This window comes from Hyposmocoma kahamanoa, unplaced genomic scaffold, assembly GCF_003589595.1.
Source record: "Hyposmocoma kahamanoa isolate Upper Pololo Valley unplaced genomic scaffold, ASM358959v1 88, whole genome shotgun sequence".
NCBI lineage: Eukaryota > Metazoa > Arthropoda > Insecta > Lepidoptera > Cosmopterigidae > Hyposmocoma > Hyposmocoma kahamanoa.
Window position 1 is genome coordinate 15546444 of NW_020654466.1, and position 27001 is coordinate 15573444.

Genomic DNA, 27001 nt, shown 5'->3' on the forward strand with positions numbered 1-27001 from the left:
TAGGAGCCTAAACTAGATAAATCCTGTATTTTAAGTCCTAAAATCTCTCCAATTTTTGGTCGAACATATTTCGTGCTTCTGGGTATTATTAAAAATGTGGTTAGGGAGTAATTTAACAAGTTAGTATGTGCATTCATGTGTTGTGTGTGAGGTGTGTGCGTGCGTGCATGTGTGTGTGAGAGTCATTAAAACGATATGATTGTTATGGTGGTACGCACATATTTTTGTAATTCTACAAACCGCTTATTCCCTCCCTACTCTAAAATTTAAATCCTTCATAAACAAGTTCACCGACCTTTCATAATCCCTCTAAGCCACTTAGTTCAACATCACCTACGTCTGATTTACCTCTGGGAATAACATCGTTATCCCTCGTCTACTACAAATGCGGATAAATAATCAAAAGTTCCGATTGGATCCCTTCCATCTACCTCTTTGACTTAATTAATATTAATTCTGATATTGTAATAACAATTTTATATTCTAACGGAGTAGCTAAAAAGTTTATTTAATTTTTTAAACTCTGTACAAAAAGCACAGTGACAATACCGGTATTGGTAACGATGGTAACGAGCTTTCGACTCACTGACCTGAAATATGTCAGAATTTTATATACTACTTGTGCGAATTCATAAAACTCTATTACTCAATTTCCTAGGTAGCAATTGAAGACAAGAATCACCAGGCAGACAAGCAACAACTATGCAACACCACCCCACTGCAACCACCCCATATATATACCGTGGGTGTCATAAAAGTCAACAGTCCTTTGTTTTATATCACAAATACTGAAAGCACTTTTGAATACTTATATATACTTCGCTTACTTCTACTTTCACCTAAGAGCATTGCTCTTGTGAGTGCAGTGCCCTGCAAGTATCTGACCCTGCTGTAACTTTACCCTTAAGGTTGGAGCACGCATCACAGCGTCCTTATGAAATATATGTTTTAATATGGCGTATCATGAACGTGAAGTGTGCTAGCAAGCGTAGTTTAACCCTTAGACCTCTTAGAACCCCATTACCCATTTGTTAATAGTTTTAGCATACTTTGAGTTTACATCGGAAAATTTAACGTTATCTTTGTGTCATTCACAACATCGTTGCCTTTATAATTATGTACTGAACAGCGAGGGTATCGTGTCGTGCGCAGAATCGAATGTTCTTCTCTCGTCACTAACTGTACTCGTTTCACCTTACGCTATAAAGGGACGGCGCTAACTCCTTGTACGTCATATTTTACCGATTAAGTACAATATTTACAACTACATTGGTTACAGCCCACGTTGGGCGCCAGTTTTGGCGCCCAACGTGGTTTTAATTCAAATTTGTTCCATCGAAAAAATCCATGTAAAGTGAAACAGTGGAGTTATATTAGTGGAGTAAATAAATTACATTCTATATTGCGGCCAGTAAAATAACGAATTACAAAATCGGTATAATAGTGCGGATATTATAATCAAATGATTCTAAATAAATACCAATAATATACGCTCACTGAAATAATTTTTGTGTGGGGTGGTTTATATATAATTCAATAATATTTCTTATCGGGTGAATAAAGTTGTCATGAAAATTTCAAACAAAGACGTATAGTCAACTAAGAAAATCGTTCATCACCTAGAATTATTCATATCTCAATTTTATAAAAGTTAAATCAAAATAATAAAAAGAAATACCGGTAAAATATACGGATTCAGGTTACACTAAAACTTACTGAGTGATTGATGAAAAAATGTCACCAATGTTTAGATGGCTAAAGAAGATTCTCATTCACCGTCTGGGTGCGTTGCGCAAACACTTTTATCCATCCAATACTTGACGTATCTATCTGTATATGAATTTTGTAACATCAATGTATCTAACACGATATAAAAAGGTTCCGAATTCAGTCGTCACGAAACAATTTTCATTAGCGAAGCTTACGTGACTGCATTATTAAGAAGGATACAGTCGTCTTTACTAAGTCACAGTATAGGGAAGCAAATCGGTGAGAAATGCTAAAATAACTAATTACCTCTCCTGTATACTAAGTAGGCAGAATGTCGATTCCTTACTGAAGCGCTGCAGACTTTTTTTCATAGTTCTGCATATTTTTCTTGATTTTTCTTTCTTCACAGTTTTGCATATTTTCGCGAGCAAAATTTTTGCAACAGAATATTTTCCCCCAATGGGAAAGCCCTATTATCCCTTAACTTCGCGATATTCTTCACGGTGCAGGTTTCGTCACGATGTTTTCCTTCACTCATTATGAACTTAAATTCCGAAAAACTCTGAGATACAAGCCCAGGTTCGAATCCACGGCCTCTGTTTGTGAAGCTGTAGGTCAAACCATTACCACGGCATTTTTTTACTTAACATTCGATCTTAAATCTAAATTGGGTATATTTGTTTTTACAACAAATCAATGTTTTGGACCATTTACAGATGCATGGTACGGTTGACTAACTGACTGACGAAACGTTATTTAAAAAACACACATATACGCGATTTAGATCCGAAAAAAAATTCATTTTCTATGTGTAACAATCGCGAATACCTAAGACTCGATCTAATTTTCTCAAGTCACAGGAAATTCGTTAAGACTTGAGCTTCGTTAGGTTTCGCTACGACCTGTACTATATTTTGATGCTATTACAAATTTGATGCATATCGGTGGAGTAATGGCCGAATGATTTCGTTAGGAAATAGTATAATTTGAGTCGATGCCAAAAATGCTTCTCTCACTCTTCTCGCTGCGCTCCTATAACGTTATTTGATGTCTTAAAATAGTGGTATAATTGCGTAGAATACCTTGATATATTATTTATTACTGTCAATACTTTTAAGTTTAATATACAATGACTATAATATTATAGACTTCCAGCATCCTCTACTATTTCAGGTTCCCTTAGTAGCAGTAGAGCTCCTTGTCAAGCAATAATGAGAGCATTATTGCGTTCCGATTGTGCCTTCACAATTTTTATTAGTTAGGGTGCTGGTAAAGTTATTGGCACATGGGATTTGTCAACATAGGGTCAGGGTTACGGACGCAGTGCGATTTAAAGCTCTGAGTAAAACTGCAACTGTTATGGATATAGGCGTGTCGCTTACCACCAGGCGCACGACTTGTTCTTCATGTCGCTTGATATCATAAAAAAATACTTAAAGAAGGTCAAAAAGGTTTGACAAAATTTGGATCCAGAGCCATCTCCCAACGTACTATAGAAAATTAAATCTTGATCAATAAATTGGGTAAAACGATGAGGACCAATCCAATAAAAATTAAAAACCCATTTTCCCCCTCCTTTCCATTCGTAAAAAAAAATAGAATTTACTTCGTAATTTAATCATTTATTCATATCCTTTACCCTTACTCGATGTACCGTAATAAAAATTTCCCATTATACAACACAACATTGTATATTCATGCCGTTGGAAGGATTTCATCTAAATATAATTTTAATGAAAGCCTTTCCGCTTTATGATTTGAAAAGGAACAAGTGTGAAATAGGATAAATAGACTCGTGGTAAGGGAGAAAGAATATTTCGCAATCGAAACATCAATGATTCGATTCTTTCAAATTGGAATTTCCAAGTCAGTAGGTACATTTGTGCAAAAAAAACCGTTAAAACCAAAAACAAACATTTGCAGCAGGCACATAGATAAATTCGTAAGGTCTGCTGACTCGTTCCGTAACTCATTTGGAGACGACAGCCCGATGTCGCTGGTTCCAGTCCAGCTAGATAGAAGGATTTTTTTTATTTGTTCGATCTTTGCACCAATTATTACATTTGTCAATATTTAGTAGCTATCAGTGAAGGAAAACATATTGATGAAATCTGCGTTGTAACTCTTGGAAAATATGCAAAGTCACCAACCCCCATTGCTATCAACCAGCACGCTCTATAGAGAAGAATCGAACTCAGCAGAGAGACGCACAGTGTGTATATAATGAAATACGTAAAAATCCTTCATTTTCCTTTTTTCTTTTTTTTTCATAATTCTTCTTATTTTTCTTTATTTTAAAGTAGTTCCATAATACGGTCACCATGGATGACCAGAGGACGGACAGGATACAAAGACATACTCAGTCTTAGAGGATGGAACTCCGTAGACTGACAGGAATTCAAAATTAGACCGACTTTCTTTTGAACAAAAAACGACAACTGACTCCCTATTGTTTTGATAAAGGACGACTAGGAAATCCTGATTAGGCAGGACATACAAGACCTCGGAGGCGAGCAGACAACTTCTCCTGAGTGAATTTGTTCAGACGTACCTTAATAACAAAGAGCAAGCCCAAGGTTTCTTACTTATTCTTCTCAGGGGAACACACCTGCCTTACGAACGAGAAGTAAAGTTTAATCAATAAGCCGATTTCAAATGTAATTTATTGACTTATGAAATAAAGATTAATTGAGTTTGAGTTTACAACGTATATAAGATATTGTTACCATTATTCCTATTATTAACTCTCTATGGTCTGCAGTGGGAGGTACAATGGATTGATAATGATAATTATTGTAATTTTTAAGTTTATTGAACGTCACGGTGTTTGACTACAATGATATTAAATTATTTTTGTGAAATTATTATACTAGTTTCTTATAATTATTAATACAAAAATTACTTCGATCCGGCAGAATTCGAACCAACGTCTTCCAGCAAACCCCACCAGAAACAGAACAAACGGACCTTACGAATTTTTCTATGTGCTTGTTGCAGATCTTTGTTTTTGATTTAAATGACTTTTGTTTGACGTAGCGCCATCTGTGAGAAATCTATTCTTCACTCAGCAGATACCTTTACAGCTACCAGTATCTGACGAAAGACGTCGCTTTAATAAATGTAATTTTTATGTTTATTGAATGTCACGGTGTTTGACCACCACGGTATTCAATTATTTTTGTGAAATTACTCCACTAGTTTGTTGACTCGGCTGGATTTGAACCAATCCAGTCGGATCGAAGGAATTTTTTCTATGTATTCCAATCTTTTTATTATTGTTATTGGGTTATAGAAAATTCAATATGTAAGTTAGATGATGTTGGACCGGCAAAGTGATATTTATCTTAATACCTCTTTCAGTGAGGCGCAGTCTGGCCGTATCATTAGTTTAAATTTATTTCATTACTTTCCGGTAAAACAAAAACAAAACATCTTTCCCACAAATTCGCTGTAACAACGGTACAAAAAGAATAATATTTATTTAGAATCTGTTTGTCTGCAAACATAGAAATGTGAAAGCAAGTACCAGATGCCTTATTTGTCTGATTGTTTGTATATGTAAAGCTGCAAGTTTTCACAAGCTATCTAGTACCCTATTACACATTTATGAGAGAAAACATGAAGAAGGTTTCGTAAACTTCCATAGATAAAGTTATGGTAAAAAGAAAATATTACCGACAAATGTGATTGCATTATATTTACTAGAAATGATATTAAATTGCCTTTGTAAAGGCCTGGTTTTCTGACATTTACAACATATTTTTTGAGGAATGAGTAATATTTATATTTTTAATAATAATGTATCTGGTCTCAAACTAGGGAATTCGTTCCGGGGCATTACCTAGGACGTACAGAACAGAACTAGTTTAAACAAGTTGATATTCCAAATTGGTCTTACCGGGAATTTAACTCGAGACTTCCTCATTCAGCGCTCATAGTGGGCCACGTAGGTTCTCGGTGATAGTAAATTTGATACGTTTTCGTCGATAATTACCGTACAATAATGTACACTCTGTATCTCTGCCGCGAATTACAGTACCGATAGAGGGTAGCATCCGCGTGAAATACACACATCAAAAGTGTCTAGGGATCAAGTACGTTTAAGAGTATTGCTGCAATTAGGGTTAATTATATTAACTTTTTTGTATCGCTATTGATACTTTTTAGTGAGTTTTAACATTTAAATAAGGAGTATTGTTTAAAATTCGATAATAAGAAGAAAATCGATTGTCAATGTGGTTTTGTATAAAAATGAGTTATAGCGTTTTGACAAAATCATTACAATATCTGCATCGGAACCGAAACAATTTACATTATTATGGAGAGACGACATCATTTAACCCGAGAAGTGATGATGCGAGCCGTCGGAATGTTGGAAGCTGGTTCCAGGCAACGTGCTGTGGCTTTCACTCTTAACACTACACAGAGCGTCATAAGTCGCCTCTGGACGCGCTATCGCATGACGGGCAGCGTGGCCGAGCGACATGGAGGACGATCTCGCATCACGACTCGCAGACAGGACCGGTATATCCAAAATACTGCTCGACGGAATCGTACCATGACCGCCATGATGTTGGTTACGAGGCTCCACAGCTCCTCAGGCTTGCTAATAAGCGATCAAACAATCCGAAATCGTTTACGTGAAGTGGGTCTGCGATCCCGAAGGCCGCTCAGAGTTCCACCTATTGCACCCTGCAATCGCAGGACCCGTTTACGATGGGCTCGCGAACACAGAAACTGGGAGGAAGAAGACTGGCGCTATATGTGCTTTTCGGATGAATCCCGCTTCGGTATGAGACCGGATACAAGACGTACTCGAGTTTGGAGAACATCTGGACGTCATGAACGTTTGAGATATTGTCAGGAAGTTCATCCATATGGTCGGGGAACAATAATGATATGGGCCGGTATTTGGATCGGCGGAAGAACCGATCTCATTTGGATCAGAGGTAACCTCAATGCTCAAGTTTACGCAAAGAGGATTGTTTCAGATGTTATCATCCCTTTGCGAGGCCAGTTGGGTGATTCATTTCAACTAATGCATGACAACGCACGTCCTTACACGGCTAGAGTCGTAACACGCATTCTTGCCGAAGCTCGTATCAACGTTCTGCCGTGGCCTGCTCAATCGCCAGACCTCAATCCAATTGAGCACGCATGGGATAAGCTTCAAAGAAGAGCTGTGCCGAGTATGCATACCGTACATACTCTACAACAATATTTTGACTTGTTACAAAACACATGGGCGGCCATTCCTCAAAGTGATTTTGATGAACTCATCTTAAGCATGCCAAATCGCTGTAATTGTGTGATTCGTGTTAATGGTGGAAATACAGATTATTAATTTTCTTATCTTTACAATAAAAATGAGCAAAATCATCATTTTCGCCATTTTTTTGTCATTTAATTGACGCCGTTAATTTGAGTTTTTTCCCACAATTTGCAAGAACATCAATTTTAGTTTATTTTAATTAAATATAGGGGTAAGCGGTTAAATAAAACATAAGCATTGAAGTAAGAAGTCGTCCTGGAAGACTGGATTTGGTAAATATTGCTTAAATAATTTTTATTTCAAAAATATTCACTTGATCCCTAGACACTTTTGATGTGTGTATTATAATAAATTTGTAAACAGAATTGTAAAGCATCTCTAGCACACACAATAATTAAAATTTCGTACACAAACATTTTTCACTATGAGGAATTATTGCCAAGGAAGTACTGCCACCTTACTTATGTCTGCCGCCATTCAGTAATGTGAGCATTACCGCGTACCGGTTTTGAAGAGTGAGGGTGCTGGTGAAATTACAGGCACATTGGATTTGTCAACTATGACTCTAGGTGACGAGCGCAGTGGCTGTGTCCTTCAGATCTGTGCGATTGAAAACTCTGAGTGGTATAGCAACTACTATGGACAGGCGTGTCCCGTCCCTCGGTATTATAAAAAAAAATATGAACCACTCAATTTATTACCTAGATGAGAGATACCTAGAGAGATACCTAGATGTTCAAAAGTTATTTCAAGGATTTACTAAACGTAGAAGTTTTAAATAAACTACAAAACCTGATAACAGGGGCATCTCTATTTCTCTTCTGTTGTCCTCGTACCTTATCCTACTCTACTAAATCGGCGTTAAGGACTAATTTTGCCCGGAGCACTTGAAGGTCGAGTTTCCAGTAAGCCAGCTCTAATGTTTGCTTAAGTCGAACTTACCACGATAGAACTCGGCGAATTTCAGAACAAAAACAAAGGCCTCAGGCCTTGTTACAACCCCATTTATTATTATATATAGATAGCTATCTACATTAAACAAGCCATATTAATTTTGAGTTGCGGTTTTTGGTGAAACTTGAGTTTATGCTAATATCGGTAATTTATATTTATTAGTAGCTATTTGGAGGGGATGGTGTCTTATTGACCTGATTGCAATGTTTTTATTACGTTCATAATTTTTACGAAGTTGCTACCTACTAACTAGTTGAAGAAATAATTTCAGAACTTAAGTTTTTTTTCAATCTTTGTTTTATTTTGTTTCTGTTTGACGAAACAGTGCGTGGATAAACTGGTAAGAGCCTCCCAAAACGAACTTACCACGACCAAGCCGAGAACGTCCTAAAGAAATACCCAGTCAATAAAACTCTAACCAACAAGCGTGTCTGAAAGCCTGAGCTAAGGAAGACCTGACACGCATCTTTCGCCTCATGAATGGTGTGGACTCTACCTCCATTTTTTTTAATAATACCAAGAGAAGAGACAAACAATCGTGCGCCTGTACTGGTGACAAGTGATACGCCTATCCATAACAGTTGCAATGCCACTCAGAGCTTTAAATAGCAAATATCTTAGGGGCACTGCCACTGTGCCCTTCACCCTGAGACATCCCGTTTGCCTGTAATTTCGCCAGCACCCTTACTCTTGCTCAGGTTACTGCTTGGCGGCTGAAGTAGGTAAGGTGGCAGTACTTCCCTGGACGAACTCTTTCACAAGGAGCTCTACTACTCCTAAAACATCAATGGGAAAAGAGCGTGAAGTGTATGTTTCTGTTAAATGCTTTGCAATGCGAGGTGCATGTACGCTACGCCAATTGCCAAATCCGTTCATCAATGGCAAGCATTATATTGTACACCATCGATTCAATATGAATGATATGCTTCAGAATTTTATTTTTCAACGCCAGTGTACCAACAAAATCAATAAATAACACCCTAGCTTGTTTGTATGACACAGTATGGTTTATAAGTAGGTTTCGAGGAGAGAAGAGGATTTTGACCACAATTCATCTCGCTGGCCCGATGCGATATGAGGACATAGCGTCTTCGACGGGCTAGGAGAGCTCTCTCCGATAAGCAGGATACAAAACGATGCTTTCCTTCAGTATTAAAAGAAGCGATAAATTTAATGAACAACTGCAAGATTCGATAAAGTCGTGAAGGAGACGGACCCTATGATCTCCAATAAAGGGGGCAGCTGGTTTTCCAATTAGACTATTTTATAAAGATACCTCAATAAAGTTACTGTGAAAATTATTCAGAATTCCCTGTTTACTAAATTAAACTTCTTAGGTTTTCGCAAGTGTTATACATTGGAAATTAAACTATTATACCGCATCTAAATAACGTATATATTATTGCCCATGTTATGTGTCCAGATATGCGAACAACTGCAACATTAGGGTTAACACACTTGCATTCGCAGCAGAACATGCGTCCCGTGCATTACAACGTTAAGTGACTGCTGACAAAATTGTTATTTTACGTATTAATTACAAGTCACTTTTCGGCCCAAGGTTCCTAACATCGGATGTAGACTAAATTAAGTTAAGATCTTTTTTTTGTATAAGTACTTTTAGACCGTTACGAACGTCTGAAGTTAGGTACTAACGTACCTAACTAACATACCTAACTTCAGACGTTCTTAAAATTATTTAGTAATTCTTAAGAAATACCTTTGTGGAAATTTAATATAGTTATTCATCATATTTTCTCGTCTTAGCTTCATCTCCACTGCGGCCACCCTATATAATTCCCTTGTATATTGTGTATTACTTGGAATTTCTCTACGTTGTTAATTTTAGGGAACAGAATTTATTTTATAACCATTAATTACAGAGTCCAAAAGTAAATTGTCAGCCTTTATATTCTATGAAACCTTACTTGACGAGCATTGTCCCTATTCAAATTACTTAGAGAAATTATTTTGCCTTGTTAGTAACAAACAAACAACGTCGACATATAACTAATTCAAACAATATCGCGTGCCAACTTGATATTTATCTTCGGTATATTGAAACCAAACATACTCTTACCTGCTCGCGACATTGTTCGCTTTTAATTAAAAAACTCGTAAAAAAAAAAATCGACAGTTGCACTAATTACCAGACGGTTAACCGTGCAATACTATTCTGCGTTTCCGGTTCAGTGTTTCTATTTATTACTCTTTTATCTCAAAGTTTGTTAGATATCTAGTACAAACTCCTAAACTGCAAAACTGTTAAATATTGGACAGATATATTCGTAGCAGTAGAGCTCCTTGTGAGAGGTTCTAGGGAAGTACTGCCACCTTATCTATATCTGTCACCAAGCAGTAATGTCAGCATTGCTGCATTCCGGTTTCGAAGGGTAAGGGTGAAATTGTAGGCACTTAATATGGAACTTGTCAACTCATGTTTCAGAGTGTCGGGTGCAGTGCCAGCGCCCCTCAGAGCTTTGCGATTTAAAGCGCTGAGAGGCACTGAAACTGTTACACCACCAGGCGCAAGATTTGTTCGTTTCGTCACATAGTTCCATAAATAATTATAAATGTTTCATAACAAAAGCTGACTTCAAAAAATTGTGGAATGTGGAAAATGTACATGTATTTGCCAAGGTTTCTTAATATCGGTTAACGGATAGTGGGTGAAATCCAATAAATCGGATTTATCCCCTAATTTGCCACCCTTACAGGTGGAATATTTTCTTCAAATTTTATTTTGACCAGTACTGAGTCACCCCCTTGATAACAAAAGAAAATAATCATCGCAATCGGTTCACAAATGTCAGAGTTATCGCGTAACATATGCACAAAAAATATACAGTCGAATTGGGAACGTCCTCCTTTTTCGAAGTCGGTAAAAAAAAACAAATATTTAATTGGCAACACTGAACCAGATAAATTATCAATGTTACCGAGCTAAATATTTTGTGGCTAACCTGATTGTTGTCGTATAATAGGGAATACTCGTAAAACCCTGTATTTGTAATGAGCACCAATAGTAACTACGTAGGTATACTAACGTTCAATAATAAAACAATAGTAGTAGTTTCCCAAAATAGCCCTTTCGCGAATCGAACCCGTGACCTCCTCTTTTGGTGCCCACAACAACAAACAAGTACGTAAAAGTATTTATCTGTTGTATCGTCTATTTGTTTCTCTTAAAGTTATACTATATAATCTAAAAACAGACATTTATAGATCATAATTGGATAGTTATAATATAAGATAATTCTTCTTTCGATGGATACTGGAAAATCAATTATCAAACAATTACTAATTAATTTCGGTCTTCTAAGTATTTGTGCTTGTAAATAGTTAGAGAAGCTAAGGAGGAAACTGCTAGTTCCTTTTTATATCTAAGCAATTTGTAGGAAGCGTGATGGTAACCTAGTGGGAATGTTTACTTCTAAAATGTGATATTCCGTTGGTAGCGATCTTTTTATATCTGTCTCTATATATGACAGAGAGACAGAGAGAGAGAAATAGAAATATCATGATGAAATCTGCGTGTGGCGGAAGGCTCACACCTGCATTCGGCTAACATGGTGGACTGTGATCTAATAATAATTTTGTTTATTTCAGAGTATCTCCGTATCGTGTTTGTAACAATTATTATCTTGTGGCCAATTTAGTGAACATACAAATACAAATTTTAGTGAATCCCTTCTGGCTGACATGTGAAGTGCCTCTCATGTCTGTACAAATGGGCCGTCGATCTCCTCCGCAAAAGTGGCCAAGAGGCTGTTGGAGCTGCCGTGCAATCACCTCAGCAGTGATATCACGGATGTTATGCACAAACCTAGCAACACAGCCGTGCAAATAAAATTAAAAAATGATAACAGATCAACAAGAACGTAAACAAGTTAATTTACAGTCCACTATCTTCTTATTTAACCACTGGACCTAACATAATCCTAATCCTAATCCTAAATAAAATGATCCTTCCAGTCGGATACTTACGCGTTTCCGCGATCATTCCCGATACCATATAGACTAATAATTATTTTATTCCATAACACAGATAGTACCTACATATATACATAATACTTGGTTACAATGGACATTAATGTTAAAACATTTTTCAGTTTTTCTTTCAATAGTTAAGCACTATATCAGACGTCAAAACCATGTTGAAATACCTTCACAATCCTTGGAAAACGAGTGAAGTCCCCAACCCGCAGAGACTATGGTCGAAACCCGTTTTTTAAAGTAGACTCGTGGCTAACAATCAAAGTTCATAGAATGACTTGTGTTATTAATTGTTCAGTGATTCAAATTCAGAACACACCGCGAACAAAGCAAGCTAACTTGGATTAGCTCACGTAGTTGCATGCATTTACTACCAGTAGAGCTCCTTGCGAAAGAATACGTCCAGGGCTGCTGCCACCTTGTACTATTACTCGAGTGTGTACTGTAGTCTAGGCTCTACTCTATGAGTAGAATCACTGGCTGAGTGAATAGATTCATAATTAGAATGCTTTGAAAATGAACTAAGAGAAAAGAATGGAGCATCTTGACATTATTGATTTGTAACCCAAAACGAGTAACATGTAAAAAAGTGAAATAAAGTATATTTTTAAAGATTATTCCAGTTTACATTCATAAAAGTACCTCTCGCTATGCATTAGAGCTATACCCCTCAGTACAGTACTGTACTGGCAGTACTCTGAAACCTTACCTATTTCTGCCGCCAAGAAGTAATTTGGACACACATGGGACTTGTCAATTTATGTCTCAGGGAGAAAGCTCTGAGTGGTACTGTAACTGCTATGGACAGGCGCGTAGCTTACCATCAGGCGCACGACTTGTTTACTTGATATTATTAAAAAAAATGCAACCAACTCCGCCGCTTAGCTCACGTAGTTGCATGCAAAGCTAAGCAAAGAAAATACGTAGTAACTAGTAACTATGGATACGTGCGGGGGTGAAGATCGGCAGAAGGGCGACATATTTTACGTAGCAAGAGGGATCGTTGGGTTAGTTTAATTAGCTCGGTTAGCTTAGTTCGCGGTGTGAACCGAAGTATAAAAAGATGCCCCGGCTACGTGTGCTAAGCTAAGCTAGCTTCGTTCGCGGTATAGCCAACGCATAATTCAAATCCGGGTGATCTTTTTGTCTCGTAGCAGAATAATAGTATATTCCTAGGTCATATCATTACCGTCAAGAATTTATTATTATAATTAAGATATTTTTTTTGTTAAAAATAAATTTTGGATTGAGTAAATATTTAATTTTGCTTAATGCTAAAAATTTAGTAGAGTATATTCCTTAATAGAAAAAAGTAGGTACTTTTATGTAGCTCAATAACCCGATTTTTTCATTAGTCCAAATGTGACCCTGGAACCATAACTAATAGTGTGCCTATATGGTGAAATCGGAATCCATCAATTATAAGCTCCAACGTAACGCAATATTGATGTTGTAATTCGTTCCCGCGTAACAGACGAGCAAATAACAGATTAATAAAAGCCAAACCAATTGTAGGAATTCCTTTTGTGATTGTGTGATGCGAGCTAATAAATCTGGATGACAAAAGTACAATTACCTCTCGTGTATGGGGAGACCTTATTGTTTGAATATGCAAGTTTCGTGTGACAGCTTTAGCTGTGAATGAAATTCTTTTGCCACGGAATGTCGTGACAAATTGCTCGTGTAGAGTTTGAAATTAATATGTGGCTTAATCACAGTCATTTGTTTTGTTATTCGGAATGTGTTTTTGTATAGTCCGAGTAAAATTTTAAGGCGGCAAGTTAGGCTCAACTCACACTGGCGCAGAGTCGAAGTGTCGCGACGCGTCATGTTTTTCGCCTATAGTATATTCATCTCTATTTTCCCATTATTAAGGTACAAATGTATGTTATGCAAATATGGAAACGGGCGTCGAAGCTTGGAGCGCAGTGAGGCGTCGGACACCGACCACACTGTGATCCGGGCGCACTAATGCCACCGTCGACGCGCTTCGCCAAGCGTTGTAGTTGAAAAACAGGACGCGACGCGACGCTACGACTCTGCGCCAGTGTGAGTTGAGTCTTAGGTTTGCAAAAGAAATTTATAAATTATGGTGGTAATGAATAAATTAATTAATTAATTCGGCTTTCGCGAACGTGTCACGAATAGTTGAACTAAGAATATATACCATCTTTTGAAGTACTTTTGCGTTCACCACAAAGAACGATGTGAAATTCGTTGCGACAGACGAATGAGATAAAAATGATGCAAAAAAGATTCGATTTTTCAAAAATACTTTGATAGAGTTGATTGCGTTGTTAGCCTTTATTTTTGAATGTAGTAAAACTGAGATTTTGAAATTTTGATTTGCAGTCTCGTTTACACTTCACATGATTGCTCCAACGATGAGACAATTTCTTCTTGAATTTTCTAATAACTTTGAAGTTGAGAATAAAGTATAAGTTATGGTAGACTAATCAGTGTCACAATCATTGTTACTTTTGTTCATAATTATTTCAACGTTGAAGAAAGCATGGCAATTGTAAACGAGGCTTAAATTAAAATGTCAAAAATGTAAGTCGTGTTACTTTCAAAAAAAGTATAAAAATAAAAAAGTATAAAAAGTATAAAATATTTACAATGTGGTTTTAAGTATTTTTAAAAATTCATATCGTTTGTCTCCAGTTTATTTCAAAGTTTTATGAATGAAACTTGTATTATTTTATAACGTATTTTTAGATGGATATAAATTTTCGACCGGTCGTGACTAAAAAATTTACGAATCCAAAATGGGCATTGTTCTTTATCGATTATAGTATAGTAGCGACACTTACTTATTAATATGACCTATGAAATTAAGAAATTGCTGGGTTTATTTTCAGCAGAACTGTTAAAAAACACTAATACTGTAGTGGGTCCTGTGGGTGAAGGTTTATTCACGGGCGGAACCCAAAATACAAAAGATAAGACACAATAAGCATATTTTGAGCAGAATTTACTTAAACTCATTGCTTATTCTTCCTTTTATAGCGTTTATAATTTTCCCTAGCAGCTGTGCAATTCAAATGATGAATGCTGTTTTTGTTTTTATTAGCAATTAAACAATTAACCCTTTGAGTCAGACAAAAGACCCAGTATTCTCCCCTGTTTATACTTATTCAAGGCATTGTGATGTTGTACAGCGTGAAGATGAAAGCGTACTTATGAATGGCAGGTCCATTTACTAAATAAGGAAATCTCACAGCTGGGTACATTCTAGTTGGCAATTAGGTTTAATTTTTTTAGGTTCATTTATTTTTGTGAGTGTGATTACGCTTTAAAAAGGATTTGGTAGCATAGGTACACATTTCTTTTTATTGTTTATTTAGCATTGTGAGAGGGCTATTTGAGGAATGACAATAGAATTCTATTTAGAGAATCTCAGTGGCTCTGTTCGAACTTTTCGAGCACTGTAATTATTATGTTGTCATTGGTGGATGATATTATGCAAATCAAGGTCATTCTGACAGAAGAGTTCATTATTGAAATTCGTACCTTATGTATGTGTTATACAGGTCTTGGATATTTTGGAATAATAATAGTATTTTGCTTTTTCGGTACTTGCATTTTTTGATGCTATGTGCGTGTTTAATATTTTTTTCACCTCACTAGCTCGGAGAAGCTTTCTTTTTCAATAGAAATGTACGGGCAAAAGCGTTTTCTCCCCGGTAGTGTGGAAAAGGTTTTCGAAATTCGAACCTGACGATGGACTGTGATGAACGAACCTAACTTTCTCTTTCGATGAAAAAAATCATGATGACACGTTTTAGTTGGTATGTTTTATTTTTGTTATTGTTGACATTAACAACAACGATAACCATTGACTTACAAATAAATGGACGACGGGTCTAATACAAAAACCACGGAAAAAATGTCCCCAGTCAACCTATTTAAACGTAGTGACATGTAAAGGAATATGAAAAAGCTAAAACGTTGAATTTAAATTGTAATGTCATCGCAGTACTGTCTAATTTTGCTTGCTTCGCTGTCAGAAGAAACAAACGAAGACTAAAGCGTGAATGACGCTCTGTATACGATTTTAACGCCCTATAAGTTCGGACACTTTTTAGCGCGGACCCGACGTCCATATAATTGTAAGTCAATGACGATAACTAATTTTTGACGTATAAATGAATAAAACTGACTTGTTATATATTGTTCAAATGTTTTTCTTTCATCTACCATTTTCCTCGCGATAGTGAGTGAAAAATTGTGTGTTTCGCTTGTCATCAAAGTTGTTTTGTGTTTTGTGCTTTTTAAACTTGCAGGCTTGTGTAACAAATAACTATTTTTTGTGCATTCTTAAACATTAAGGGCATAATATCAGCGAGGCCAATGCGCTTTATAGTCCTTTGCAGTAGGGTCATAGACTCACATGACACGTGTTTCTGTTATCATAAATAATGTAAGTTAGCCTATATATTAGTCCCACTGCAGGGACAATGAGAGTGGCTTGGGCTGTATTTCCCATGGGGGTCCAAAGCATATTGGGAACTTTACATACATCATTAAATTGGTTTGCATATGCAGGTTTCGTCACGAAAATTTCCTTTTTTTTTCTATGAAAAATTACATACTAATTGTCACAGTCATGTGTTTACTGCAGAGTAAAAAATCTTTAAAATCGTCCACGTTTCTTGATCTTCTGCTGTTTCGTAAGTGACGTCATTGATTCCGAAGTCTGAATGGACGTTGACGTCCTACAGACCGGAGTTGCGTGACTACGCTAGCCTGCTTTTCAACGTGTAGTCAAGATTAGTAAAAGTACGAGAGTAATGGTACACGTACGAAAAGTTCAACTCGTGTACGACGTACGGTGCAAAAAGTATTCTCATACGAAAATGCGCGACAATTTTATATTCCAGTGCTTTTTTCCTGCCAATTTCTAACCTTACCTATACCAGCACTGTGTGGTATACAGGCGCAGTACTTTTAAAAAGCAGTTAAAGCTTTAGTTTTAAATCAACCGACATGAAGATTAGCCGAACGACAGTGCTTTAAAAGAAACCGTTAGTAGCAGTCGTATGTAGCAGTAGAGCTCCTTGTGAAAGTGTTCGTCCAGGGAAATACTACCACCACCATACTTGTTTCTACAGCCAAACGGTTTATGGGCATTACTGCGTTCCAGTTTTGAAGGGTAAGGGTTCTGGTGAAATAACAGGCTCGTGGCACTTGTCAAGTTATGTCCTAACGTGACGGGCGCAGTGGCAATGACCCTCAGATATTTGCGTTTAAAAGCTCTAAGTGGCACTGCAACTGTTATGAACAGGCGTGTCGCTTAACAATAGGCGCACGACTTGTTCGTCCTGTCCCTTGCTATTACAAAAAAAAACAATTGCAGCCACGATGCTAGGATTACAGATTGAACCGCTGAACCTTTGTTAATGGGGTTCTTAATAAACAATTGTTCGCAAGGTTTTTATGTCGTACGTGAAATATTTATTTTATTGATTATCATAATGTTTTGCTTACTATGAAATTGATATATTTTTTTATTGAACATACTCCACAACTTTGTTATTATTATTGATACAAAGATAGAACAAACACAAAGAAAAAATCCTTCGATCCGGCTGGACTCGAACCTGTGACTCATTACCAAACCGGGGCTACCTGGACTATGGGCGTAGTACAGGCTAACTCCATTCATACGCAGCAGGAACGAAGCTATCTTAGCTTAGCTCACGTAGCCGGGGCATCTATTCATACTTCGGTTCACAACGCGACCTAAGCTAACCGAGCAAACAAAACTTACGCAACGATCCCACTAAGCTATATAAAATATGTCACCCTTCTGCCACCCTCCACCCCCGCACGTATCCATAGTGTAGCACGTCGCTACTTACCACGTATTTTCTTATCTTGGCTTTGCATGCAACTACGTGAGCTAATACAAACCACGCTATGCTAAGTGTCCATCCGGATGGAAATAGTAAATTTTACAAATTTGGTGCGATAATTTAGTTGTACCCCGTTGAGCAACATCAGTGTTGGTCGATGGGGGAATTAAAAGTTTAGGCCAGCCTAAAAATTTAATTGAAGGAATGGTAAAGTTATTAATGAAATCCAAAGACTTTTTAAAGATTTATTTAATAAAAATCTCTTTTGACTTGAACACGATCACTAAATTACATACAGTTAAAGAAATATGCATTTCATGTAACATCAAATGGAATATTTACTGCGTATCAGTCGTGCTTAGAGCGATAGTTACAGACCGACGATGACTGATTGAAACAACTTAACATATATATTTACACTTATGTATTTATTATTATGAAATATAAGATTACGTCTTATGATCATTTTGGTGCTATTCCACGTCGAGATAAAAGTGCTTTGAAAATAATATCAGTTAAGTATAGAATATTATATTTTAAAATAACTTTAGTGATGTCATAATTTGTTATATAAACATGTTTGGAAGATTAATTTAAAAAATTTTCAAACAAAAGCTTTGTTTTGAATTTATGGATTTATGTGACAATAAAGTAACGAAGTTGTATGTTTTCATTAAAAAGTTTTATATATATATATATATATATTTACAATTTCATATATAAATTATTTTTATAACTATATTATTGTTTGAAATGCACAAAAAAAATATAAAGCAAATGTGTACATATTTATTTACAAGTAAAATAAAATAAAAAGTGCACCATGTTGTTTTGTGTTTATTTACAAAATTTACAATGACATTATTTAACACGTCATTCCCTTCGACACAAATGGAAGCAGCTTGTAATTTTGTTGATAAATTAGTTGTAAATACATTTTTTCATGCATTACAACAACAAAAAAATAATTTCGTACCTTTTTGCGCACGCCTATTCGTGACGAAGGGATTGAATTTTTAATTACAAATACGCCATCTTTGTTTTTATTTTTAATAATAGATTTATTCATCATGTTTAAAAATGTAATTCAATATAGCCCACTTTCAGAATCGTTGTTACACAAATAATATGCTTTTCTACAAAATAAGCACGGCAGTATCAACCCTTTTTTTCTATATCTATGGTTTCAACAAATGCACAGAATGGATACCTAGAAAATTACATACCATATAGAGTACAAAGGAGATAAATTTAGTTTATTAATACATTATTACTGATAATTATATTATAATTAGGTCAAGCAGGACGTTCTGATATTTTTGTATTTAGCCAGGAATGCAACTTTTAACGTCGCAAAACACGGTATTATATAAGAAACTAAAATAAATGTATTAACACAATTTAGCTGAAATTTTTAAAACAATTTATTGGTACAAAATATAGTAGTCAAATTTAGTAACATAGCTGCAGTTACCGATGATTCAAAGAATAATAGCATAGTCAAAACACAACGTTTACAAGACGAGTAAATATCAATATTTGTAAACGGTTGTTTTTTAATTATATCTTTACGTTACGTAATAACGCCATTTTCTGGCGAATAACAAAACATTGAGTAGACAGATCGAAAGAGTGTGAAAATGTAACGCAACTACATCAATAACTCCCCAACTTGCATTAGGCCAGCGTCGCAGTCTATGACCTAATAAACCCTCTAGCTCTCTTTGCCGACCGAGACCTGAGCCAATAAACGGGTAATTTTCAGGTTAGTGTTCACACCTAAGTTCGTTGGGAATTTTTATTATTTAAATAATAATGCCATGTATTCCAAAGTATCGTATTTTAAATTTTACGTAATGACACTTATAAGGCAGAAAAGGCGTAAAATCCAATTTTGTCCAATTTAATTGATATAGTTGGTTGAAATTTTTAAAAATAGCTATAAAATTTAAAAAGGAAACAAAAACATTTAAGTCCTTGCAAACTTTGTAATTTGGATATTACGTCTTTTCTTTCCTAAAGTATCGATGTAATTAGCAAAATAAAAAACTATTAACTTGGCGTGTATCGTTATTTTAATTTTAAGTATAAGTTAGTAAAAAGCTGTTTTGTTACCACAGATAATACGTAGCAAGGTCGATTCATCCATAATATATTTATTCAATATAAGAAAGATCATCTACACACAACTTATGAATAATACATATTAATAACATCAATTACGTCCAAAACGAAACTATTACTAAGATGACACCCATTCCTCACCACGTACAAAATCGGATCAACTGTCAGCCTTTTGTTGTACCTATTTACTACTAAAAATTGATAAGTAACAACAATGTAGTCAATGCGTTTCTATGAAACGTTCGTAACAATAAAAATATTAGGCTCATCTATCACTTCAACGTATACTCGCCTTTATGTCCATCACTTTATATACACTGGTTCTGTACAAAACACCTACAGATAGTCTTTGAGACGTACTGTACTGTGTTTTTCCGAACAAAGTCATTGGAATGTTTCATTCAAGTCCGTGAAGGGAAAATTTAAGAATATTCATTATAACCCACGTCACAGAAAAGTCAATGCACTTAGGTTTTAGTGTCAGTCGTATTAAGCCACCACGTTATTTAGCGCTGCCCTTTTGCTTCGAGAAGGCCTTCGGAGGAGTTGGAGGCGGGAATGGAGAGGGGGTTCAACCCCTCAGCTCTGTGCTAGGGTATCCAGCGGCACCACCAGTTTTCCGTTGGAGTAGCTGCAACAAAGAAAAAACGTAATTAGAACGGAATTTTACGAGCGCCAGTGGCATTTTTGTATACTAAAAAGTTTTATCAAAAGGTTGAGTTCGTGTCCAGGTTTATGTGAGATATTATTATTAGTACAATGTAATATATAGAAAAAAACGTAAAGCAAGTAGATAAGACAAGAAAGATACACAAATATAATAGTTATTAACCTGTAGGGTATAGTAGCTGTTCTGGATTTAGCTCTGCTTGGCCTACAGGCTTCATCTGTAACCAAGACATTTCACCTTAAGTCATAAATATGTACTTAGAACTTTCGGGTAAGCAACTTGGCTTCGGTAGATTTATTGAAAACTTCCGCTTGTTCCTATAGTTGATACCGTATCAAAGCTTAATTAAGTGGTAGCGCATGCTATTGTCTGTCTCAGTTCTTGGGGAACAATACTTATCGTAAGTCGAAGTTCGCAAAAGTAATATCTTCGATACCTTAATGAGAGAACTTTGTATCGACTTTGTTAATCGTTTCTGACCCAGCCGCGTCGCGTCGCTCTACAACTACCTTCGTACATTTTGTACCTTTATCTTTTATATTTTATTTTTAATGATTGTCTGTGTTATGTAAGTATTTTGTTATAACAAAATTACAAGAATACTGTCTGCAGAGACAGGAAAGACTCGACGAGGTAAGAGGGGAAAATTTTTTTGAATGGACGCGCTCTAGCCAATTTAAGGTCAATGAGAAAAAATGGTACTACGTTACTGGTAGAAAGTCGATGAATAAAAGATTAGAACTGTTCCTCAGTGAGAGATTGAGCAGTAATATTTTTATATGTGTAGTTTGGGATACTTTCTGCCAGTAAGTGCCAAGTGATGTGTTTTGGGACCCTTACCATACTGCGGCTAACATCGTTGTGAGAGGCACGCATCGCATTTGACGGGCTCGGCACGCCGCTTGCCCTGAGAGCCCTGCGAGCCGGACTTACGCCGGAAAGTGTACCTAACGAGCAGACCTGCAATGCAAAACGCGGTACCGTTAAAAAAACAATAAAAAACCAAAACGAAAATATCAAACACCAGAACCACGCGCGCGCGTCCATCTGAAACCGCCTATGAGCGGACGAAAGCAGGCGAAAACAGAAAAAAAGAAAAGATCTCCCTGGGTTTTCATGACTTAATACCGGGCGAATTCATATACGTTTTATGTTAGAATGGAACTTTGTACGAGGTGCAATTTGGACTGAAAAATGTGAGTATTCTGTCGGTAAATGTGATGGTTAGTTTGATAAACTTGTTAGAGGTATGTATGTTTGGTTTTGAGTTGTATTTGAGCTAAATACAGAAACGAATAATACTTGCTTATAAATAAGTTTGTATAGTCGAAAATATTAGCTTATTAATAGCATGCACTGTTCTTTGTCAGTAATTGAAAATTACTAGCATCAGTAGATATCGTAACTTTAAGCCAGGAACTTACCAGTAAGGCCAGCTTTGTTGATACTATTTGAACTAGAGAAACCCGATATCTTCTTCCAAGCTTTTTTGTTCCAAAAGCCGCTCGTTTTAGCATCGCCGCAACTGGAACTTCGGGGTGACGGGGTGTCTTTGGGACAGCGTATGCCACACTCTTCAGCGCCCAGAATGCGTACTCCTGCTCCACGTGTCCCGTAAGCTACAGCTGGTAAATGTGGCACGGAACCCGTTGGTTTTCGTCTCAGACTACCAACATAACTCGCACCACTACTGCTCCCGCTAAAACCGCTATCTAAATCTGGAGGATTACAACTAGCCGGTGAAAGTAGTTCGTCTGTTGGACCTACCCTCAATAATTCTTCGATATTATCTCTATCTTCCGCTCGCTCCGAGTCAGGGGATTCACACTCTGGCATTAACATGGCTTCGACGCTGAGATTTAGCTCTCCCAAAATTCGTTTATGTCTTGATTCAACTCGACGAACTTCCTCCTCGACTACACTCCTGTCCAGGGATACTAGAGACTGGCGGGGAACGTATCGATGTTTCGGACATGTCCGAGAACCATCTGTAATTTCCTCATAAATGTTTTCTTCGGTTCCATATCTAGTAACATAGTTGTGCCTAGCTGAACGGTCGCGAGATATTCCACCGCGACCACGCTGCCGGTTCGTTTTTCTAGAAGAGGATGGCATTGATAAGTGATGATCGTAATAAGCGTAAGAGTAATCAACTGGTTCAAATCTCTCCATTGTTGCCGCGATATTGCTCCTATTCCATGTTTGTGGAGGTTGTTCCCTTGATAAATTGACTGCTGCCAATCTGGCTGGCAGGATTTCGTCGAGATCTCGAGCACATCGCTCGTCAAGGGACTGCGCACCATCGTCTTCTTCTCTTCGATGTTTTCTGTGCGGGCGTCGAGACGTTTGTGCTCGTCCGTGTGCACGATCACAGTCCGATGTGTGTTCATGATTGTAGTCAGGGGTGTGACTGCGGTAATCCATAGTACGGTGCTTACAGTCAAGATTGTGGTGATAATCGGGAGTTCGCCTAAGACTATAGCTCGAATTCCCTTCATAGTCCGATCGGTCGTAGGAGGGACTGTCGTCAGCGTTGCTGGTGTGAGGGTGAGGACAGTCGGCGGCGATGCCGGACTCGGACGAAGGGTAATCGTGAACCTCGGCTGTAGTAAGAACGCGGTCGTCCGGCCTTGCAGGTTCTGAGGTGGCATGGCGGTGATTCGGGCGTGGACGGCCGGTCTCGCGGCAGCTGGCGAAAGTCCTCTGCAGCGAAGGCTGGTAGCGGCCGCAGCGGGACTCGTACACCGCCTCCCCCGCCTCGTCGGGGCTTGGCGGCGCGCTTCGCGATTCCATGGCTCATCGTCTCATATCCAATTGATTCCTGCAAAAAAATAAAAATTTCACATTCAAACTTCGAGCGCATCACAATAAAAAGATGTGTAAGCCCCTCATATTACAAAATATTTTGCTTTAATAAAAGTCTCCGACACAGGCGTGTAGCCGAGGGCAATGAATTCAATATTACATGCTTCGTGATAAGGGTACAGTAAGTGACGATCAACACTGCAGCCGACGTCGATATATCATCATCAGTCGCCGGATAATAAATCGGGACTCCACAAAGCGTGTTTAAAATTACATTTCGTTAGGACAAAGTAGGCGGAGAACAAATATTGTTATCAAGTATCAAGATACTTTCTCAAAAGATTCTCATTGATAATTGTAGGAAGTCGAGAAGATGATGTTTTTTATCTTTCGTACACAAAGCTGACGCGTTTAAATATTTGAACGATAAAAATGTCAAACAAAACGTAAATAAAATTGTGATATTACGTGCCGACATAAGAAGCAACAAATTCTGAGTTTTATTGCGATTCCTCAGAAGTTATTGGTGGAATTCCAGACCAATTTATTACGATAACGATAAGTGTCCCTGAACTAGAGTGTCGCACAGGGGCGGGAGTTGGAACGCGCCCTACGGTTGTCATGGTTACGACGCGCTTCCCGAAGACGCACTCTATAATATAAATATAGCTACACTTGTAACTTGTTCTCTGTCTGGACTTATAAAAAATCTCGTCTACCATTAGAAAATATAGCTTTGATCTTTATTGGATTCTTTTGATTTTGTGTTTGTGTTCGTCGTTTCTGACAAGGACAGTTCTCAGTCATTATCACATTTTGTAGTAATTGTAATAAATGTATATATCATTTCTCGTACGATCTGAACGGAATACTCAAGAACTGACTACTATTACCCAACCAACAAATTAGCCTACCTATTACAGAGGCAGAACCCTGCCAGCAACTTAAGTCTCTGTCGTGTGTTCCTTGAGACTTGCCAAATATTAACACCACTTCCACATCATCATATTAAAGTCAACTTTTCCTATTACACAACATTATATATTTTATTTGATTGTGTCTCACAATAAATGGTTACAGACTAATAGACAAACAGAACAGACATGAAACTATTTTTTCGGATCTAAATCGGAAATATTTGTTTTTGTTAGGACAAACCGCGATGTCCCCGTGACCATGGAATTTGTAGAGCTCGGAAAGTTAGTTTGTTTGAAAAATTGCATTTCTCGCAATTTAAATCTGAAAAAACTTATAGGCTTTCAAGGTTATTTAATGATTATCACTAATTAGAGGTTTCCTACCACGATATGATTTATTTTTCTTATGTAACTTACTTTAACTTCTGAGGTAATTTTGTAAGTACTCTATACTGAGTTTATTGTATCAACAACTTTCGACTGTCACCTTTCCGATTCAAGAAGAATATCCCATGAATATGAATTCCTAAAGAATTTTAAAGGATTTAGACATTGTTGCATCGAAAACTACATTTACACCGTTACCATCAGGGTGGTAGTGTGTCGTTTATCGCAGTTTCCGGGCGATATTCCTTGCATCTAAATCATCATCAGGGAGGGAAGCGGCTCGTAAAGCGCCCGTTGACCGTCCGTCCGGGACATTAATTTGTTATGCCCCGCGCTTTGGGATTTCTCACCCTGCTAGGGATATCTCTGACAAATTGTAAAAAACGCAATTCCCAAATATGTCCATGTAAATAAAAAAACACACGTGTTAAGTTTTATGAGGTGATTCTACCCACAACGCTAAATAACTTTTTGTTGTAAAGATATTTTTTATTTTAGATACAAATATTTAATCGGATCTGACTGATTGATTTTTGTATACAGACATACATGTACTTCACGCTTTTTTCCCATCGGGGTAGACAGAGAATATAATCCACTTGTTAAGGTCCTAAGACACATATTTATATTTAACGGCCTATATTTATATTTTAGTAGCAGTAGACCTACTCGTGAAAGAATTCGTCCAGGGAAGTGGTGCCACCTTACCTATTTCTGTCACCAAGCAGCAATGTGAGCATTACTACGTTCCGGTTTAGAAGGGTAAGGGCGCTGGTGAAATTACAGGTATATGAGACTTATCAACTTATGTCTCAAGGTGACGGGTGCAGTGGTAGTGTCCATAATATCTTGGCGATTTAAAGCTTTGAATGACACTGCAACTGTTATGAATAGACGTGTTGCTTACCACCAGGCTCACGACTTGTTTGTTTCGTCACTTGATATTACGTCCTGCATATATTTATTAAACTGCCACCGTGGCCGAACGGTTAGCTTACTGGCGTGCCACGCAAAGATCCCGGGTTCGATTCCTGGGCCGAGAGAAATATTTGTATGGCCTACATTTATTTTTCTCGTGAGTTTGTAATTAGTGAGTTAGTAATTTGGGTTTGTCTGTGTGTATGTCTATGGCACCCATGATACAGGATTTCCCTAGGCTACAAAAAAAAATATTTCGCCTCATCAACACGCATTAGTGTTTTTATACATGCTCGTAAGTCGTACCCTTAACCGACGAGAATGTATGAAAGATTTTTGTATGAAAAGTTGACTTTTTTCAAAAATGTTCGGTATCATGGACACTGCCACCCTATGTTTCAGTCGTACTTTTATTACAAACTGTATATGGAAATCTAAAAGTGTGTCTTTGTCGATATAATATAAACAAACCGTAAAAACACGGATGGAGGGATCAAAGCAGGAATCTTTTTTAAACTCAGGTTAACGTGCTAGTCAACTACGTCCGTGAAACATATATATTTGTGAGAAGAATGTTCAACTTGGAGAAGGAGATGGCGTGTGTGCTATCAAAACGCCATAGTCTACATAGAGAAAATTTTAGTACTCTGCCAGCCCTGATTTCTCTATAGCGTATCCGCTCGTAAAGACGGCCTATGTGCGCCTAACTTGTGTTCTTACGTCACAATCTCAGACCCCTTTATTTGTTCGAGGACAGATTTTGCGATAGTACTTGTTAGATATCCCGCTTTCTTCGATTTTTTAACGTATTCGTGTCTATTCCGGGCTATCAGTTGAGATGATCTTATTGTGCTTTATCAAAATGCATACTATGTACTTATGTTGTAAAATACAATTAAAGCTAAGGTAATAGTGGCGAAGATTAATAACAAAAGAAAGACCTTCGACATGTTGAAGAGTTAGAAGAAGAATTTTAAGGAACTGATTTTATGCCGCTGACGACACGAAGAATAATATTAAAATTCTAAATTTGCGTCACAATTTCAGGGTTCAAAGTAACTTTGTTTAAGAATAAAGTTAACCACGGTACGAGTCATATTGTAGCGGTAATAAGACTCATTATCCTGCCAAAGCGGAAAGAACGAGCTGTGTTTCATGATCTAATAACAAAATGTTATTGGTTACTGCAACAAGCTCAGCTCCATTCCGTTTTGTCAAACAATTTAGTTTGTCTGTAAATAACTAGAAAAGTCTTAACTTTCTCTTATTGATATTTCTTTGATAGGCACGGTACCAACGTGTGAATTAAAAAAAGATACAAAAACAAGTATTAAAGTTTGGAATATGATTTACTAGCCAAAAAAAAACTAGATAAAATTCGCTATAATAA

At 37.1% G+C, this 27001-nt stretch overlaps 1 protein-coding gene across 3 annotated transcripts in view; it reads right to left on the reverse strand.

The window, feature by feature from the left end:
- Positions 1-18891: 18891 nt before the first annotated feature.
- Positions 18892-27001, reverse strand: part of LOC113235638 — a 183460-nt gene continuing 175350 nt past the window's right edge. The window contains exons 3-6 of one of the 3 annotated variants that reach the window (XR_003310886.1): positions 22009-23405; positions 21425-21544; positions 20747-20801; positions 18892-20545 (exon numbers count right to left, since the gene is read on the reverse strand). Coding sequence is in view for 2 of the 3 variants with exons in the window: in XM_026471451.1 (XP_026327236.1) it covers positions 20494-20545; positions 20747-20801; positions 22009-23377 (1476 nt within the window). In the remaining variant the exon portion in view is untranslated. The remainder of the gene's footprint in view (positions 20546-20746; positions 20802-21424; positions 21545-22008; positions 23406-27001) is intronic. The other 2 variants (XM_026471451.1, XM_026471452.1) reach the window with 2 other exon arrangements.